The 19,998-nt window shown below is 44.6% G+C and overlaps 2 protein-coding genes and 1 pseudogene across 5 annotated transcripts in view; 2 read left to right on the top strand and 1 right to left on the bottom strand.

Moving 5' to 3' along the window:
- FCF1 (FCF1 rRNA-processing protein) overlaps positions 1–2,261 on the bottom strand; it is a 114,375-nt gene extending 112,114 nt beyond the window's left edge. Inside the window, exon 1 of one of the 2 annotated variants that reach the window (XM_086937495.1) lies at positions 2,159–2,261. In XM_086937495.1, coding sequence (XP_086793621.1) covers positions 2,159–2,161 — 3 coding nt within the window. In that variant the 5' untranslated portion in view covers positions 2,162–2,261. Of the gene's footprint in view, positions 1–1,701; positions 1,866–2,158 lie in introns of those variants that run through there. The other variant, XM_086937496.1, reaches the window with a different exon arrangement.
- Positions 2,234–19,998, top strand: part of AREL1 (apoptosis resistant E3 ubiquitin protein ligase 1) — a 618,076-nt gene continuing 600,311 nt past the window's right edge. Inside the window, exons 1-2 of one of the 3 annotated variants that reach the window (XM_086937492.1) lie at positions 2,258–2,319; positions 6,526–6,647. The gene's annotated coding sequence lies outside the window, so the exon portion shown is untranslated. Of the gene's footprint in view, positions 2,320–6,525; positions 6,648–19,998 lie in introns of all 3 variants that reach the window. The other 2 variants (XM_086937491.1, XM_086937493.1) reach the window with 2 other exon arrangements.
- On the top strand, positions 12,347–19,722 carry LOC147689956 (DNA cross-link repair 1A protein-like; annotated as a pseudogene).

Here is a 19,998-nt window from a genome sequence, read left to right as displayed (position 1 = left end):
TTCCAAAACCAATAACTATTTGCTGTTCAATTCTGCAGCATAAAAGACCTGATGCTACATCAGTTCCACGACTCAGACAAGTAGTGTTGGATGACTGAAAAGTAATACACTTTCTAAAGCAATGCAAAAAGCATGATGAATTGCCAGTAAAGAATGTTAGAAATATTGTCCGCAACACAGGCACATACATTTTTCACTCGCATTCACACAATTTCATAAAGTAGGGAAGCTGGGATTTATCTAAAATTATCCTACTGGGCTGCTTCCAATGCATATAACTTTGTGTTTAAACTGTATCTCCCACAATTCCACCTGTAAACCAAAGCTCCACTGTTGTGAAACGAGAGCCTGTAGCATCCCAAATGCCTAAAGTGAAGTCATGCCTAAAAACAAAAGGTTATGCACAGCCCATGGATTCAGGTGAGGACATTGCTGGATCCTGATTTTCTTTATTCTGTTTACACTACGTGCCTGCTCTGACACCAAGAGAAAAGTAAGTCTGGGCTCTGCTAAAACCCTAACCAGGGGCCTTAAAAACATAAATTTAACTACAGAGACAGCAATGTTTTACCAGCACCAATTGAAAGATTAAAGAGGCCACACTGTCTGTGACAGCACGTACAGGCAGCACAGCCTCAATGGCAGAGTGAGCAGGTGACGCCAGAGGGGCAGATGAGGGTGGGGACTACGGGTGAGCATGTGAGACATTGTTGTCCACGAATGCCCTTTTCATGCTTTTCCCGGCAATGCGTCCCCGAGGAATTACAGCAGACAGAAATGGGGCCGATTTCGTGTCTTCTGATTTCCACGGGGGCCGCATGGAATGGCCTGACGGGCCGCAATTGGCCCGCGGGCCGTACTTTGAGTACCGCCGCTCTACATCCACTCTCTAATTTATCCCAAACCCCATACCACTACTATGATCCCCAAAATAACCTTTTCTAGACTCTCTCCTACTCTACCCCTCCTTGCATCTGACACCTCTTTTACTATACCAATCCCCTAAAACAAACCATTCTAAACTCTTCCCTCTTTTCTACCCCTCCCCAACCCTTCTCAATCTAAATAACTGACTAACATATCCACCACTAAAATTACTTTCATGTTTCACCATACTAATTCAACACTAATCCTGGGTTCCAGAGTAGCGTGCTACTTGCGCTTCAAAACCCTATCAGGAGTAGCAAGCGCTATATAAATACAAACCTCTTTCCCTCTTCTATCCCACCACCTGCCCTTCTATACCCAAATAATTGAATAACATATCCACTACTCGAATTACTTCATATTTTACTATACTAATTTTCAACAGTAATCCTTTATGGGTTCCGGAATGGCGTGCTACTCGCCAGAAAAGAGCTTCAACACACATCAGGAGTAGCAAGCGCTATATAAATACAAACCTTTTTCCTCCTCTATCCTTCTGCTATCATTCAAAATTCAAATAACTGACTAACCCATCCACCACTTAAAATGTACTTGCACGGGTCACTATACTAATACAACACTAATCCTCTATGGGTCACGGTGTAGCGTGCTACTCGCCGAAAAAGCCTTTCGACTCCTCGTCAGGGGTAGTAAGCGCTATATAAATGCAATTACAATACAATACCAGAAGCCTATATCAAACACTCGGAATTATGACGAGAAACTAGGCTGCAACACTCTATACAGTTCAGCGTGCCCAAGCCAATCGCTTACCGGCGCTCGAGTTGGTAAAGAGCACAGACCACCAGTTCCATCTCCGCCGAGATTCCCGCAACAATTTCGTGCAAGGAACTGCCTGCTCCTCTCATCCACCTCGTCGCCTAGAATCCATCAGCACAGACACAGAGTTCTACGTGTTCCAATAGCCACGTGTGTGTACCTCACACAATCGGCTGAGTTTTTGAATTGCATGTTGGGATGTGTAGTCTTGTTAACCCATTATAACGCCAAGACTATAAATCCTAGAACTTTAAAAAAAAAAACAGCCTCTGGACTATACACGCATGGACCTTTGCCACTTGGAACAATGGTGACCAAACCCCTCGCCGAAAACCTTGTTCTCGAGTACCCCTAGCATTGCAACTACCCATTGCCACTTGAAGGCTCTACTCGCATCAAAATTCGCCCCCTTCATCACTTTAAAAACTCCCGATACGGCAAAAACCCTTACCATGCTGGAACCAAAACTTGCAGCCGTCGCGATAATGTTACGTCAGTTTAGACGCTCAAGCCGGAAGAAATAAGAGAACCGGAAGTGAGGTAAGAGAAACAGCGGTTCTGAAGCTTCAAGGAAGCAAGATTCTGGGGGAGGAAATAGAGGTGAAGGAATAGGTACGAGACCTGGGGCAAAAGAAGGGAAACCGGGGAATGGGTGAAGAGGGAAGTTGGGATAAGATGTTTGTGGAAAGGACATTAAGAGGACTGATGAAATAGGTTAGTAGAATGGATATTGGAAGGGAGGGGGAAGAGAATGGAAGACAGTAAAGGGCGATGTTGATGATTGGATCAGGGACAAGTAGAGAAGAGCGGCCGGTAAGGAAGTATTTTTAAAAGTCATGGAAAGTGAAACAGTGTGTGAATTGAGCGTAAAGAGAAAGTGGGAATGGTAAAAATAGGAGGCACGTCGGGAAAGTATAGAAAATTTATCTGGATGGCTGTTCTTTCAAAGGGCTGAGGGATAAGAAATAGATCATGAGTGAAAGTGTCTTAAAATGCTTTCTGAAGTGTGCAACTTTTGTATCGTTTGATCGAGTGTCTTCCTGGGTATGGCAGTTTCTCCGAGAGCTCTGTTCATAGTGTGAGATGCAACTCTTTTCAAACGTGTCTACTCGCCGTCTTGCACTGTTACCTGCTGCATGCTTTTTTATTATCAACCGCCCGGCATTGCATGTAGAGTCATATCTGAACACGACCAGTCTATATGGCGTTGGTAGCTTCGCTGCTCCTCACCTACAACCTGCCATACCAACTTTGTCCTGCCATGCTAACTTGTTACCCAGGTCCCAATAATTTACTTCCAGGGTTCAACAAGTGGAGTCGCATTCGCTCCTTCGTTTATTCATACGTTCGTGCCGTGTCAAGCACAGTGTTGTTATCTATAACCAGAACTTACTTTGAATCTGTCATTCATATACATTGCCCCCCTAAGTTAATGCTTTTTGTTTCCAGTCTGCTGAGATTCCACTAGGAGAGTTGGAAAACCAGTGAGAGGAGTAAGGACAGAATTCGATGTATTGTAGGTTACAGCCAATAAATTGTAACCAGAGCTCGAGTCAAGGGTAGACTTTATTTTATTTATGCATTTTTATACAGCGCAGATTTTACCCAAAGTTGTCAAACACTTCACAATAGGACCAGTTACATCACATGGGGAGAATGTAACAAATGTACATTTTACAGAAGCAAATGAGATACAATAAGAGGTATAATACAGCAATAGATGGCAGTCACTCAAAAACACACTGGGATGACACTTTTACAGGCATAGAATAAAAAAATACAATAGTGAAAGCACTTCCTTGAGGGACTTGAAGGGGCGTGTATTAGTTCTGTAAGTGTCTTTGGAAGAGAAGAGATTTGAGGTCAGTTTTGAAGGGCTGGGTAGATGTAGTGGTGCGGAGCGGCGGCGGAAGCGAGTTCCAGATTCTCACTGCATTGCCTGAGAAGGATTGAGCCATCGATCTTTCCCTTTTGAAAGTGGGAGGCTCAAGCAGTAATTTTTCCGCATTACGAGATGGTCTAAAGCCTCCAGAGATTTTCAGTTTATTCGCCAGGTAACGAGGGGAGGAAGTGTGCAAGGGTTTGTGGGTGATACAAGCCGTCTTGTAGATTTATCTTGCCTCGATGGGAAGCCAACGGAGGGAAGACAAAATGGGTGTGATGTGGTCACTTCTTTTGGCCCCAAATTTAAAACGAGCCGTTGAATGGAGAACGGATTCAAGAGGGGAAAGGTGGGATTTGGGGAGGCCAGTAAGAAGAGAATTGCAGTAGTCCAATCTAGAGATAACCACCAATTGGACCAGGGTTTTAAGGTCTTGCTCCAGGAAGAAGCGTTGAAACCCCCAAAGAAGGCGCAGTTGGTATCGAGCATTCTATCCAAAGGAGTTGATGTGGGAACGAAAGTAGATTGAGCCTTTTGTTGAGTAAGACACCAAGGGATTTTGCGCTGTCGACAACAATAGGGTTTATTGTTAAGTAGATTCAGCTGATCCATCCAAGATTGAACAGGAGGAGGAGAGAGAGGTTGAGATGAGGAGGAATTCTGTTTTGGAGGGATTCAGAATGAGTTAATAACCAGTTTTGAATAGAGTAGAGAGTAGAGTTGAGGATTGAGAGATTGTGTGTGGAGGACACCTTAAGGTAGATTTGGGAGTCACCTGCATAGAGATGGTAGAGGATCCCAGATTTATTTAGGAGACGCCGTCTACCCACTGTTTTCAGAGGGTAGACGCCTTCTACGCTGCTGCAAAGCTGGCCACTTTTTCAGATGAGTGACTTGTTCCTTTCCTACTGCTCCCGGAATTCACAGACATATGCTGAACTCGTCCTGGTGTGATTTTCTCACACTCTGACACTTTCAGCAGCACCTGCACGTTGTGCTTTTGTTCCGAGCACCAATGTGCAGGTGTGGAAGGGGCTGATCAGATTCCAACTTTGCGTATAACAAAAGCCAGAGTTAAGGTGCCATTGGACCTCTTTTTGTTGGAGTATCCTGACTGGGAGCTATTGGGATCCTCACACCTAGATGCCCTGAAGGGAAACAAAGGCTCACATTTTATTCTTTCACAGTATTTAAAGAGAGAAATGCTTTTGACTTTGTTCAGTCGCTGTATATAAGAGATACTCAAACAGTGTAAGGATGTCAGATGTGTTGGGTGGCCGGCCAGTATATACACAAATAACATTTTAAATACCACTATTTGTTACATTTTTTTATAGTGATTTAGCAAAGTGCTTTGATACCCTGCATTGGGCTAATGCAGGGTGTCAAAGTGCTTTGCATCACCTGTACAGATTATACATTGACAATAAGTCATGTGTGTACATCAATGTAAAGGCTGTGTTGCATAAGACAGTGAAGTTTCAAGGTGTAGGTGCCACATGCCCTTCATACCACTGAGCTGTATTAGAAGGATTACAATTTATGAATTGCAAGTAACAAAAGGATCTCTGTCTTAAAAGCAGTAACCCACTTACACATTTACATAAAATACAAATCTGTCACCTGCCTTTTACATAATGTGCTTTGCAGGAGACATTAACCCTCTATGCAACTTTGATGCATAACTAGAACTAGTCAAAACACAGATCTTTCCAGCAAATATGTTATCCTCTAGAGTTATCTTACCATTATTGTTGTTCTCTGAGATTTAGCTGCCACACAAAGGTCTCTGCAGCAGGTACCTTAACCACATAAGATAATTTGAAATACAGACATTGCAACCAATTGAGCAGAACAGATTTACTGCCAAGTTTCTCCTTGTTGCCAATTCCTACGTGCCATGTTTTAAAAAATAAATGTATAAGTTGAGTCTCTAATTTCTGTCAGGGTTGCGTCAATATTTTGACACAACTCTAACGCAACATCTAATTTGTTAAATATTGTAATACACTCAAATGTATTCAAGATAGACCTACTAAACATATCTTAGGTCTTACAATCTGATTTTACTTACTGTGAGGTCATGGGTTGTGATGCCACTTCTTGTGATGTTACGTGCTGGGATGTCACTTCTCTGATGTCACGTGCAGTGATGTCACACTCATTCTGCCTATCTTGTTAAGCCTCTCCCACATCTTTTTTCACCACTTGAGCACTGATTGTAACTGCCTTTACTGGTGCATTACCCATTTTGCTCCTTACTTCGCCAGAATCCTTATTGATGAAAGCACCCAAAGTTGAACAGAACAAACAGGACAACCCGACCAAGGTTTAGCACAACCAGCAATAGTATAAGAAATATTAATGTGGTGCTGCACACTTCCAGTGCCAGTTGTCCCAGGGCACAGTTCCCGATCAAACAATTTTTAACAAATGACGGAAGGCGCACTCAATGGAATATTACAGAGACGATGTTTTGAGTCCAAAAGTTATCTTCTTTATTGTGGTAATCATACCAGGTAAAACAAAACAGCCAACGCGTTTCGTTCCGATGTCGGAACTTCGTCAGGGCTGAAAACAACCATAAAAACATTGATTACAAATGTTTGTACAAGAAAGACATACATAAAAATATACACATGTCAATTGACAATTCTAACAAAGGATGGAGAGAGCCTAGAGACGTTTCATTAAGAACATACATAATGTATGTGTACATATCCTAACCTGTGAGGTCCCTCTAAGGAAAAAAGAGACATAGGACATAACACATAATAGTGATTACACCAATCTTCACATATGATTAAATATATATACAAGTTTTTAAAACAAGATTTCATGTATAATTGACCACAAAGAGACTGTTGTAAGTCAGCCTATTTGAGAAGTTGAAATGGCTAAGGTACAAGTTTATCACATATCCAATCCCTATACAGAATATCGATTTGATACAACAAAGGGAAAGAAAAAAGGAGGTTCTTTTTACAAAAGAGAAGCTAAGAAAAGGAGACCCTGGAAGTAAAAAGAAGGAGAAAAAGCACAAACAACCCAGTGTGAGGTACAACTCTTGTATTTTTAAATCAAAGTTGTCATTCGTTGACCAATTTTATTGGGGGATTATAGGTAATCGTAGGGTATTAAGCCCTATTGAGAAAGATTATATTTTGAAAAAGTAATCATACCAACAACATGGTATTGATGTAAATAGAAATACCGTATACGATTCAATCAGCCACTCACCGTCAACTATAAGGTATATGTTCTTTCACGGAAGGTTGTCTAGGTATCTAGAAGCGCGAGGGAGCAACATCAAGGATGGACCATGTAGATGTACTATAAGAGATTGTATATGAAAAATACATGTGAATATAATTGCATCTGGTAAATATTAATGACATGGGTAGCTTGCTGAGTGCAAAATTAAAGTAAAGAAAGACAATTTCGTGACGGTCACAGCAAAAGGTGAGTGGTTACAGTTGTCACCGAAAAGAACAGACTAATTATATGGAAGAAAATTCAAAGAATCCATTGCGGCAATTCATGTCACAAACCGCTAAGAAGACCGAACCAAGGCACAAATAAACTCGTTAAGCACTCTAAATTATACAGGGACACGAACTAACAAAAGATTCCTCACCTTGCCCCAGGTATAATTCGCTTAATCGAGAAGTGGTTTAAACAGTAAGAAAAAGTATCCTTTCTTGCCCCTAAAAAAATGACGACAAAGATTCATTGATATTTCGCAAATTGAGACATTGCAAGTGTGGCCTAAGCATACGAGAAACTAGAACGATTTATAATAAAACAACGGACCTTAAAGAGATAATAAGTCTTGAATAGGCTGAAGGGAGTGACAATGAGACTGCAGTAGTCATATCCAGAGACTAGCCCCGGTGGAATCAACTTATAGGGAACCCATCTAGCAAAGACAAGGTCTTCCATAATCGGAACATACCAAATGCCGAGGATTTACTCACCATGTGACATGGAACAGTCTTGAGTAGTATGTAGAAGCCCAAGGGACGAGTAGTTCCTCTCTTAGGTAGTAATGCGGGCTATAATGGAAAAGATAAGACGGGCATATTTAAATGTCCGCGATTTTAAATATCATAACACAAGTGCAAATCGGGACATACCAAGTGCCGAGGATTTACTCTCCATGTGGCATAACAGGTCTTGAGCAATATGTAGAAGCCCAGAGAACGAATAATTCCTTTCTTAGATAGAGATGTGGGCTATAGCCAAAAGGAATAAAAAATGTATATAAAACGGGCATATTTACAAGTCCGCAAGTTTAAATGTCATGAGACAAGGTGCAGGACGCCAATATCCACACTGGGCTGAAATATGCGTGATTGGATGATACACTCAGGATTGTTAGAAGTACTAATCAGGGGTATAGTGGCTATAATGGTAAATCATTCCCGCAATTTTAAAGAGTAATAACATCATCTCATATGATGATTCCCGACATATGAGGATTATGCCAAAGGTATAGAATTTTTTTTTTTTTTTTTTTTTTTTAAAACTGATCACCGCAAATGGCCACTAGTGGACTGAGAGTCCGCAGGTAGAAACTATGTCTAGTCTGAATCTTACCTCCGTAGGAAAACGCGCAGAATTCCTGCATGCTAACAGGAAGAAACGGGTCCCGGAATGACGTTGAGGTTCCATTTTAAAAGAAACTTAATTCCCGCGAAAAGTCAGAAAACGTCTTAATTAGTGACGTAAAGACGGCGTTCGTCGTGTTTTCATTCATGAGGCTTAAAGGTAAAGAACGGACAAATTATCGAGGTACAAAGGCATAAAAATGCAAAACTACGGCGGCCATGTTGGTATGGAGAGTCCATATCGAATATATCGTCATATGAGCACAGAAAAGACATGTATATGTGTATATAAATCCTGCAGAGTCAAACCTTAGTTTTCGATTGAGATGTATATATTGATTGTCTATTGGTTATCAAAGAAGCCACACAAATATAATTTAGCGTCAAATAAAGTGTAATAGATGACCATGTTAGACATTCATATTTAAAGTCCGATATAGCCACAAGAAATTCTAGACGATCGAAATAGTGTCTCATGCGGGAGTCTGTGATAAATGTGTTCGCAAGACCCTAGACATTAAAACCAAAATGTGGACAGCTCTGATCGCAATCGAAAAATTGGCGGCCATGTTGGAGTGATATAATAAATTCATTCCAACATGTAATAAATTGTAGCAGCAAGACCCTAGATATTAAAACAAAATGTGGACAACTCCGATCGCAATCAAAAGAATAGCAGCCCTGTTGGGGTGATGAAGTAAATTCATTCCAACATAACATAAATTGTGGCAGCGCAGTCATATATAATAAATGACCGACCCGCCCAGTTCTATCCACAGATATCAATGTAATGTATGTAGTGATTAGAATTTCCATATATGTCGTCACCAAATACGAATTTGTGAAATATGCCCAAATATTGTGATGTTAAATGTATCCGGCTTGATCCCAAGATCCACAATGTCTATATAATGATAGGACCCATATAGTAAAACAAAGAAGTGAAGAAAAAGAGTAAAACAGAAAAGAGAAAAGGAGCATTAATATGATGATTAAACATAAAAATACAAACAAAAGATAAGAATCAGATAGAATGAAGTAAAATATGGACATGGGGAGTCTTATATAATGTACAGAAAAAAATCTCTCCCTGGTCACGAGGTAAACATTCGATAGATTGTCATTCAAATTTAAAAATATGTAAATATTGACATACGTAAAGCATTCAATAATTTCTGCAAGGAAGCATGTGAAATCTATACAAGGCTGAGACACACAGATGAGATTCAGTATTGTGCCAACCAATTATGGCCAAGAAAAGACAATAAACACGATTCTTTGGGTGTTTTATGACCAACCAGAAATCTCAAGGTACCCCAAATTCCATAGGTTTCAAAGGAAGTAATGGAATTCACCCAAAGTTGACAAGAACTTTTGAGTCGAGGTTGTGACATGCTCTGCCAAAAAAGCTCTTACAGCAGACTCTTTGTGGAGCAGCACTAGGCAAGCTCAGGAAGCCTGAGACAGGTACTAATTTAAAACATTTTTTTAAAGCTATTATATGAACTTTTTGTTTTAAAGCTAGTGTGAGGTACATCATATAAAACACATTACATTATGTGACATATAGATGATTACAAATGCATTTGTTTTCCCCAGCACGTCGTTATGTAATCCCTCCCCAACTTGACAAGGCAGCAGTTTTTGACAAATACTGCTGTAACTTCACATTTCTGGATGACATGCCTTCCCCATGTCATCATCTCACTGAATCTTCGCTTGCTCCCCCTGATCGTCTCAGAAAAAAACAAATGTCATATGCCCTCCATCATGGGGGCAATGAACGAATGTTGGCCCTTCTAAAAGCTATGTTAGTTATTGTCTCCGGTGTCCTTTGAACTGGTAATAGGTACCTTCTGAATTACAGTTGATGTTTCCTATAGCTAAAGTAGTATACAGGAACTGGTACCACTGTCCTATGGTGGGAGGTTTTTCTCTTTTTCAGTTAAATGCTGTAGCCAGCTTGGTCACTCCTAAATACTGTAATGCTACTTACCATCCCGCTTTAGTCATATGCGTATAATTTGTTTTTCTGAACCCCAGCAATAATGTCTTTAGGTCGACTTGAAAGGGAAAACCCCGAATGCTCCAAAGGGTATTTGCTACTGCCTTCCAGAATGGTATACATTTAGGACAATCCCTCCATTTGTGTATAATATTTCCAATCGTCTCAGCTATTGTATCCCAAATAGAAAGGGTGGTCCCCCCTGACATAGACAAGTCGTCATTTTGTGCCCTATCTCGCATCCTGAGCCAAATTAAGTCAAACAAGGGTTGCCCCACTATGGGATGATTCATAAAGGCCCATATTTTGTCCCTCTCGGATTTAGACCAGCCCGTCATGACCTTAAGTTGTGCAGCCCTGTAGTATACCTTAAGGTCTGGGAAAGCCAATCCCTCTCTGGATTGCTGCTAAAGTCGCAGCGGCACCCTTTGCTTAGACCCCATCAGGCAAACCAATCTACTGCTCTATGTAATTGATAAAAAAAATAAATGTTCTACTGTTATAGGCAGGGCCTGAAAACCAAGCCGTACCCTCAGAAGGATATTCATTTTAATCAAGCAAATCTTGCTCATCCAAGAGCATTAAGTTCTGTCATTTAAGATCATTTTTAAACCTCAAGGAGCAAGCGAGGATGGCTTGCTCCATTCATCTGGTGCACATTAGATGTCAAGTGTTTCTTTTGAAGCCCACACAAACAGAATCTCCTCCCTTGAAACTTGTACCCCCAAAGGTGGAAGGGTAAGATTTAACGCTCCTGATTTCTCCATAATTATTTTTAGCCCGGCTATCCTTTCAAGCCATTGCACCTGTTTGATCACGACAGGCAGGAAGTTTTCGGAATTGCCCATCATTTGGAGAATATCACCCATATATTACGACAGTTTGTATTTGGATACCAGTAATATTGTTGGCTCTCCGTATACTAGTTATATTGTTGTCCCTCCGTATTCTGTCAGCCAAAGGCTCTATGTTTAAAGCAAAAAGGAGGTGGGGGGGAGGGATTGCAATTGTCAACCCTGCTTGGTGCCTCTCTATATGCACCACGCATGCTAGTGAACTATTCAAGGCGGTATAAAAGGGGGTGGTGATGGACGGAGCATCTGAACCAATCAAACACTCGCACCCTGTCAACAGATCTGGGTTTAATCCATCACCGTTCTTTAGCCCACTCTGCCACCCCAGTTCAGACATGGCCATATGCAAATCAGTCTGACCCTGTGCCACCACTGGAGTCAAGCTATCCTGGCTGAAGACGGCTGATAAAGAAAAACCAAAGGGGATGATAGACTGAGCATTGACAATACACACTCCCACCCAGTCAACTGATCTGGGTTCAATCCATCACCGTTCTTTAGCTCACTCCGCCACCCCAGTTCAGACATGGCCATATGCAAATCAGTCTGAACCTGTGCCTCATGGGAACAGTCCAGCCCGAACTGCCAAGCCATGTCTTCCCTGGACCGGAATCAAGCTTCCCAGGACCAGTATCTGGCATTACAGCCGTCTTCAGCCGGGCTTGCTTGAATCCAGTGGCAAAGTGAGCAAAGGACTCACGTCTGAGCATACCCTGCCAACTTAGGGCGAACAAAGAAAAACCAAAGCGGATGATGGACGGAGCGTTGACAATACAAACACTCACCCCCAGTCAACTGATCTGGGCTTAATCCATCACCGTTCTTTAGCTCACTCCGCCACCCCAGTTCAGAAATGGCCATATGCAAATCAGTCTGACCCTGTGCCTCATGGGAACAGTCCAGCCCGAACTGCCAAGCCATGTCTTCCCTGGACCGGAATCAAGCTTCCCAGGACCAGTTTCTACACCACTGGAGTCAAGCTATCCTGGCTGAAGACGGCCGATAGCCAAAAACCGGTCCTAGGATGCTTGATTCCGGTCCATGGAAGACATGGCTTGGCAGTTCAGGCTGGACTGTTCCCATGAGGCACAGGGTCAAGGCTAATTTGCATATGGCCATGTCTGAACTGGGGTGGTGTGGTGAGCAAAAAAACGATGGATTTAGGCCCAGATCTCTGTACTGGGGAGAATGTATGACATTGTTCTGCATTCTGTCCATCAACTGTTGTTTTTGCAGTGAACTATTCAAGGCGATCCTTGCTGTTGGAGAACTATATGACGCAAACGCCATGGTTAAGAACTGTCTTCTGAATCCCATCCTCTCTCTGGCCAGCCTCAGGAAGGAACAATCACATGCCTTCTCGGCATCAAGAGACACCAACAATGCTGGTATACATTTTTCTGAACCTTCTCGACCAGGTGGACCGTTTTCTGTTTATTGTCGTTAGATTGCCTAGTGGGTGCAAACCCAGACTGGTCTGCATGGATGAGTCGGGAGAACCTGCTCCATCCTACTTGCTAAGTTTTATATGTAGGAGTGCAGCTTAAGATTACTGTTTCCAGTGTTCTTTGCCTGTAAGAGGTGCATAGCTGTTGGTTCTTACATTGTTTAAGTTATTGTGTCCCCGGATCTCTCCGGATTCCTCCCTTCTGTATTATATAATTAAATAATTTAGGTAGTTTGGAAACCAGGAGACCCTCAAAGGTTTTAGAAAAAGGTTTGTATAACCTTCTGGGCAGGGGGGCTTATTTTGATTCAGACTCTTCAGCACTAATTTTATCTCCTACCAAGAGATCTGTGAGTCTAGGGCCTATCGTTGGATGCCTGTCAAGGGCAGCAGTACTACCTCTTCGAAAAATTGCAATTGGATACCCATCTCAAGTTGGTCTCTCTAATATAAGAGACCAATGGCGCGGCTACAACGCATACAAAACTCTGCCGCCAGGGCAGTTGTAGGCCTCCCTCGCAGGTGCTCTGCAAGAAATACCATCCAGAAACTACACTGGCTGCGTATGGAAGCCCGAGTTCAGTTCAAAGCTCTTACTACTGTCTTTAAAATTCTTAAGACTGACTGCCCTGGTCTCTTGCGCCCACTCCTAGAGCCTTACACCCCTCAGCGTGCCCTACGCTCCTCGGGTCAAAATTTGGTTGTGACCCCACGCATAAGGCTAAGCAGAATAGGCGGCCGCTCTTTCAGAGTCTTGGGGGCAAGGCTCTGGAACTCCCTGCCACCCCACATTCGCTCCATGACCAACTTACTGGCCTTCCGCAAGGCGATTAAAACCATTCTATTCTCCCCATCCTAATCCCTTTCTGTCCTTCCTTTCCCTTCCCTCCCTCAGGTTTACTGTTATGGTTTAGCGCCGGGACGCCTCGTTGCTGGGGCAGCTGTTCGCGCTCAATAAAACTTAATAACATAACATAACATAATCTATTGCAATATTGGCGCAATGCCTCCAGTTTATCCTGCATTATTTGAGAGAGCTCCCACATTTGTGCCCATATTTCCTTAATAAACGTTAGATCGTTTTTTTAGGTTTCGCCTGGGGCACGGAGCTCCTAGCTCCGCCCCCAGGAGAAATCTTTAGTTTTGCAGTATGGGGGACTTGAATCCGCCCTCTGTTCCATTGGCTAGCTCCATAAATGGAGGCTAGCCATTGGAACAGAGATCTGTCCGTCATTCACGGACCAGATTCGTGGGCGTTCCCGCAATTTTTTTCCCTGGGCGTTCCCTCTGTGTAGTCATGCGGCGGTGGGCGGAGTTGGTTTTTTTTTGTCTCGGCATCCAGCTCATTCCGCGGCCGGCCGCCGCCGCCGGAGGAAGTCCAGTTCCAGGTGAGTGCTTTTGATTCCGCCCCCCCCCCTCCCGCTGTCCGTGTGCCCCTTCCCGCCCCCCCCTCCCGCTGTCCATTTGCCCGTTACCGCCCCCCCCTCCCGCTGTCCATGTCTTTCCCGCCCCCTCTCCCGCTGTCCATGCCTTTCCTTGTTTTCCTTTTCTACAGAGTGTCCGGATGGCCTGCTGTGCAGTTCAACCATCCCTTCTCACTACAGTCGGTACACCCATTTCCAGCTGGCACGAAGCCGGGCAGGGACCGTGCCCGCCACCGATGAACCAAACAGCAGGGACACGACGCAGAACTACATCCTACCAGCGGCCGCGGGCAGCCTGGACTGTGGCACTACAGACTGGGCCCAGCCCTCTCTAAACACTCAAAAGCCCCAGCCCTCTACCGACTTTGAAGACATCTCCTACTCGCCGCTCTGCAGCGACGAAGAAGAAACAGCCGAGAAAGTCCAGCGGTTACGGAAAAGGCTATTCTACACTCATCCCTCTGATGAGGACTGCAGTGAAGCGGAGGCAGGCTGCTCCACCAGAACCTCGAGACAGCAGGGCATTGCCAATGGGTACCACGCCGCAGAGGAGGCGTGTGCCCTCGGGCACGGCGCGAAGCAGCCTGAAGGTGCTATAAACAGAGGAACCCAAGAAACCGCATTCAGCCAAACCTCTTACCGCGTGTCCCCGCGCACCTGTCCTCCATCACTGCCCTCCGAGCGCGTGACCATCAAGGAGGAAGCTGATTGGACAGGATTCAGCTCACCTGTGTCTGATGAGGGGGACTGGGACACTCAAGGGCCGGATACCGCCAGTCAGCTTCTTTCAGACCTGCCCAGCAGCGCCTCGTTTCTGTCCCCGGGGGAGATGCCTGTCCAGACCCAGGCCAGCAGCAGCGCCTTCCGCGAGCAGAGGAGCTCCTTCAGCTTCAAACAGGAGGAAAGTAGCAGCCCAGTCAGATTTGGGAGAGCGTTTGCAGTTTCTGAGCCTGTTTGCGTAAAAGAAGAGTTTGTGCCTTTAACTCCATCAAGAGAGTCTCCGCGTATTTTCAGCTCCCCCCAAAATAAAGTGCCTTCGGTCTGTGTGCCCGCCGTCAGTGCCGCCGCCGTGCTGTCCAAGACTCTGAAGCAGACGGACATTGGAGTCTTCTTTGGGCTGAAACCCAAAGCCAAGGATGAGAAGGTGCCGGGAAGGAGCCTCTCTCAGAAAGCGCCAGGCAGCCCAGCGGCAGGGACCCCCAACGAGAGCTGGCGAGGCCAGAGGAAGCGCAAGGCCGGGGGGTCGGTGGGAGACTCTGACCCGCTGCTAGGACCTCCTCAGACCAATGGAGGCCGTGCAAAGCCACCAGGAGGTGGGCAGCAAGGGGGGTGGCCAAAGAGGTTCCGAAAATCTGATGCCATTTGAGGGGGAGAAAGGAAAGAAGCAATGTCCGTTCTACAAGAAGATTCCAGGTAAGATGGCAAGGGATTTAATCTGCACATTGTTCTGTACCACAGCTCGAAGTTGAAGGGTGTCGGGTGTGAGTGGCTCGGTAGATATTTTTTTCATTCTTGTTGGTTTGCTTTTCTCGCCATATAAATGAAAGGCTACAAGTAGCAGGAAACATTCCTGTAAGGGCCAATTGGCAAGCCAGTGACGCCATGGTAACTTAATACCTAGTAGGTCCAGGATAGCTATTGGCATTTAGGCGCCCTTTGTGTCAGTACTGATGTTTTTATTCGCTATACTATTGTGAGGACCGATTGGATAATAACGCCCACAACAGCAAGGAACTATTCAATATCGTCAAGGAATTTACCAATCCCACGGCCAACTCCAACGACATCACCCCCTCCCAAGCCCTCTGCGACTCCCTAGCCTCATTCTTCCACAACAAAATCGCAGACATCCACAACAGCTTCGACAACCAACCCGAAGACCAACCCACCCAACCCCTGGCAGGACCCCCACCTCCCTTGAACACCCTCAACGACTGGAACCCAATCTCCACTGAGGACACCATCCGCCTGATGAACTCCATCCACTCAGGATCCCCAACTGACCCTTGCCCTCACCACATCTTCAACAAAGCAGACTCCATCATAGCACCACACCTTCGAGATGTCATCAACTGCTCCTTCAACTCCGCCAACTTCCCGGAAAGCTGGAAACATGCCGAACTCAGCGCCCTCCTGAAGAAACCCACAGCTGACCCCACCGAACTCAAAAACTACCGCCCCATCTCGCTCCTTCCATTCCCGGCCAAAGTCATCGAGAAAGCGGTCAACAACCAGCTCGCCGCCTTCCTTGAAACAAACAAATCCCTCGACTCCTCACAATCCGGCTTCCGAGCCAAACACAGCACTGAAACCGCCCTCATCGCAGCAACAGACGACATTCGAACTCTACTGGACAATGGAGACACAGTCGCCCTCATCCTCCTCGACCTCTCCGCAGCCTTCGACACAGTCTGCCATAGCACCCTTCTACAGCGCCTCAAAAACATTGGAATACAAGGAAAAGCATTGGAATGGATCACCTCGTTCCTCACCGGAAGAACCCAGAGAGTCCGCCTCCCACCATTCATCTCAGAGGCCACTGAAGTCATCTGCGGCGTACCCCAAGGATCCTCACTTAGTCCCACCCTCTTCAACGTATACATGAGCCCCCTCGCGGCCATCGCACGCCAACACAACCTCAACATAATCTCCTACGCGGATGACACTCAACTGATCCTTTCACTCACCAATGACCCTAGCACCGCCAAAAATAACCTACACGAAGGAATGAAAGAAGTAGCCGAATGGATGAAACACAGCCGTCTGAAATTGAACTCAGATAAAACAGAAGTCCTCATCTTAGGCACCTCCCCCTCTGCCTGGGACGACTCTTGGTGGCCAGAAGCCCTCGGAAAAGCACCCATCCCGACGGACCACGCACGGAACCTAGGCGTCATCCTGGATTCCTCACTTTCAATGAATAGACAAGTCAACGCCGTCTCTTCATCCTGCTTCAACATTCTTCGCATGCTCAAAAAAACATTTCGTTGGATCCCCACCGAAACTAGGAAAACGGTCACCCACGCTCTGGTCACGAGCCGACTGGACTACGGAAACACCCTCTACGCCGGTACTACCGCTAAACTCCAGAAAAAACTCCAACGAATCCAGAACGCTTCAGCCAGGCTCATATTAGACATCCCGCGCAACGAACACATCTCTGGTCACCTGAAAAACCTCCACTGGCTCCCCGTCAATAAGAGGATCACTTTCCGGCTCCTAACCCACGCACACAAAGCACGAAATCGGACCAGAATGCCTCAACGCACGACTGTCCTTCTACACCCCCTCACGCCAGCTACGATCATCCAACCAAGCCCTGGCCACCGTACCTCGTATCAACAAAACCACCATGGGAGGTAGATCCTTTTCCTACCTGGCAGCTAAAACCTGGAACTCACTTCCCACTCACCTTTGCCTTACTCAGAACCACCTAGCATTCAGAAAGCAACTTAAAACGTGGATATTTGACCAGTAATTCCCCCCCCCCCCCTCTTCAAGCGCCTTGAGACCCTCTGGGTATGTAGCGCGCTATATAAATTTTCTGACTTGACTTGACTTGACTTGTGAGTCTGCGTTTTTGGGGTTGTCGTCCACTTTAATCTGCTCCAAAAAGCATTACTTATAAGCTGCTACTGGATAATCACAGCTGTCCTTTAAAGTTTCGGCCTCTGTCATTTGGTTACATTAGCCCTTCAGAGCTGGTTGGAGTCCCATGTCATTTTGGGTATGACATGGGGCTTGGCTTTTTAGCCTGCTTCAGTTTGAATGCGGTTTGTTTTTTCACCTCCTGCTTTGAACGGTAAAAGCAAAGCATGAAGTTTCACAGTGCAACGTGTTAATAGTTTCTAAAAACAGGATTGGCTGAAGGTGGCAAACACTCAGCAGCCGAGGTTCTGTTAGACCATGCACTGTGTTGTACAAGTTTAATCTAACATTCTAGGATGTCTAATTCTCTCTACCACATAGGGCTGTCCTTGACATTTTTTAGGCCTTGCCTACTGTTATCAAAGACTAGTTGTAGATAATACGGATACCTACATTGGGCTTTGGGCCCAGCCCTTTCACAGTGTGTGAATGAGTTGTTGCATCCATGTAGGACACACACAGCCCTACATTTGAACAATGTAATCCGCTCTGATAATGGCAAGCTTTATATATTAAACAAAATGTTATCTTGAGAACTTGATTTTGCTGTTTTAGAATGTTACCCTGGTACCACAGTCCGGGAAGGGCTGAAACCATCCCCTCTTCTATATTAATCTGTTAGGCACTTTATCAACAGCATGTAGTCCGCTTTATCGAAGTCTACAGACAGATCTAGCAAATTTTGCTCCGCTTTGTCACCATCATGGATTAATCAAATACCTTGCATAGCTTGCCCTGTCTACAGAGTCTACTGACTTTCACCTGTAATCGGCTTGTTTACCCAATCCTTGTATCCTTCTTTCTTCCCTTCCTTCCTTCCTGATATGCATGTAGTGGTGCAGTACGTCTAGCATCTTTGGGCGCTAGAGCTCAGGAGCCAGATTGTGTGAGATCTTTTTCATGCTTATGTGGATGATGTATGCAAAAGTTATTTACCTGGAACTTATTACTTTCCAGTTTTCGGTCACTCTTTAGAATCACAACTAATGCAATCTATTTTTGCAAAAGACCTTTCCCTGTCCTTAATTAGGATGTGATAGTGTATTCTTCTTTTATTAAGTAATACATTTGTGCTTCTGAATAACCTACATAGGCAAGCCATTCGTCACAACAATGGCATTTGGAGAGTCACCTGGGCTTAAGTAAATAAACACCAAGTAAACGCAGGCGTTATGGTTTTGTTCACCTGTACCCTTGCACGTAATGCATTGCATGAGTATATCTAATCATTTATGTTGCTATAGTACATTGAAAACCCTATCATCTTAAGATCGTCAGGCAAGCAAAGACAATAGCAGATTTTGAATCTAACCTCTATACAATCTAGAACAATAACAAATACTGTTTAAAAGCAATTTAGAGTTTTTTCAAAAACCTTTTAACCTTTGTGGCTTTGGCCATTTCCGTCACAACTAACGATATGCATGTCTCTATACACACAACGTACTGTTATGTTTATTCTAAAACACAGAGTGACTAGGGAGTGCAGAGTGACTAGGGAGTGCAGAGTGACAAGGGAGTGCCTAGGGAGTGCAGAGTGACTAGGGAGTGACTAGGGAGTGACAGGAAGTGCAGAGTGCTAAGAGGTGCGGAGTTACTAGGGAAGCTAGGGAGTGCTAGGAAGTGCAGAGTGCTAAGAGGTGCGGAGTTACTAGGGAATCTAGGGAGTGCCAGGAAGTGCAGAGTGCTAAGAGGTGCGGAGTTACTAGGGAAGCTAGGGAGTGCTAGGAAGTGCAGAGTGCTAAGAGGTGCGGAGTTACTAGGGAAGCTAGGGAGTGCTAGGAAGTGCAGAGTGCTAAGAGGTGCGGAGTTACTAGGGAAGCTAGGGAGTGCTAGGAAGTGCAGAGTGCTAAGAGGTGCGGAGTTACTAGGGAAGCTAGGGAGTGCTAGGAAGTGCACAGTGCTAGAGAGTGTAGAGTAACTAGGGAGTGCTATGGAGTTCTAGAGACTGCAGAGATTAAGCTAATAACAATGTAAGTGATAATGCCATTTATTTATCTGGTTTCTAAACCAACACATAAATAAAAAAATTGTCATTAACAATGCCAATAGCTCAAACTTTTCCAAAGGCGAAACCATTGCATTGAAAATGCTTGTTCTTTTTTTTTTGAAAATTCTTTATTGTCAGGAGTTCAGAAGAGATAGCAGTACGACATTATAGCAATGCAGTAACATAACAGTAGCTTCTTCCCCAAGTGGGGATAGTACGCAACATAGAGTATGGTAACAGTTACCGTGTTCATGCAGGGCCTAATAGGTGAAATTAAGAAACAGACATATGTAGTACAAGGCCCAGTGTCTCCCCTTCCTCGAAACCCCATCCCGCCCATATAATTCCAGGGCAGAAGGCTGAGTTTTCTCATATAGAGCATGAGCGGGGATTCATAAGAATAAAGAAAACCATTCAAAAAACCAAACAAC

Source organism: Lissotriton vulgaris, chromosome 9, assembly GCF_964263255.1.
Source record: "Lissotriton vulgaris chromosome 9, aLisVul1.2, whole genome shotgun sequence".
NCBI lineage: Eukaryota > Metazoa > Chordata > Amphibia > Caudata > Salamandridae > Lissotriton > Lissotriton vulgaris.
The sequence above is the reverse complement of the archived record's forward strand: the minus strand, read 5'-3'. Positions and strand labels throughout refer to the sequence as shown.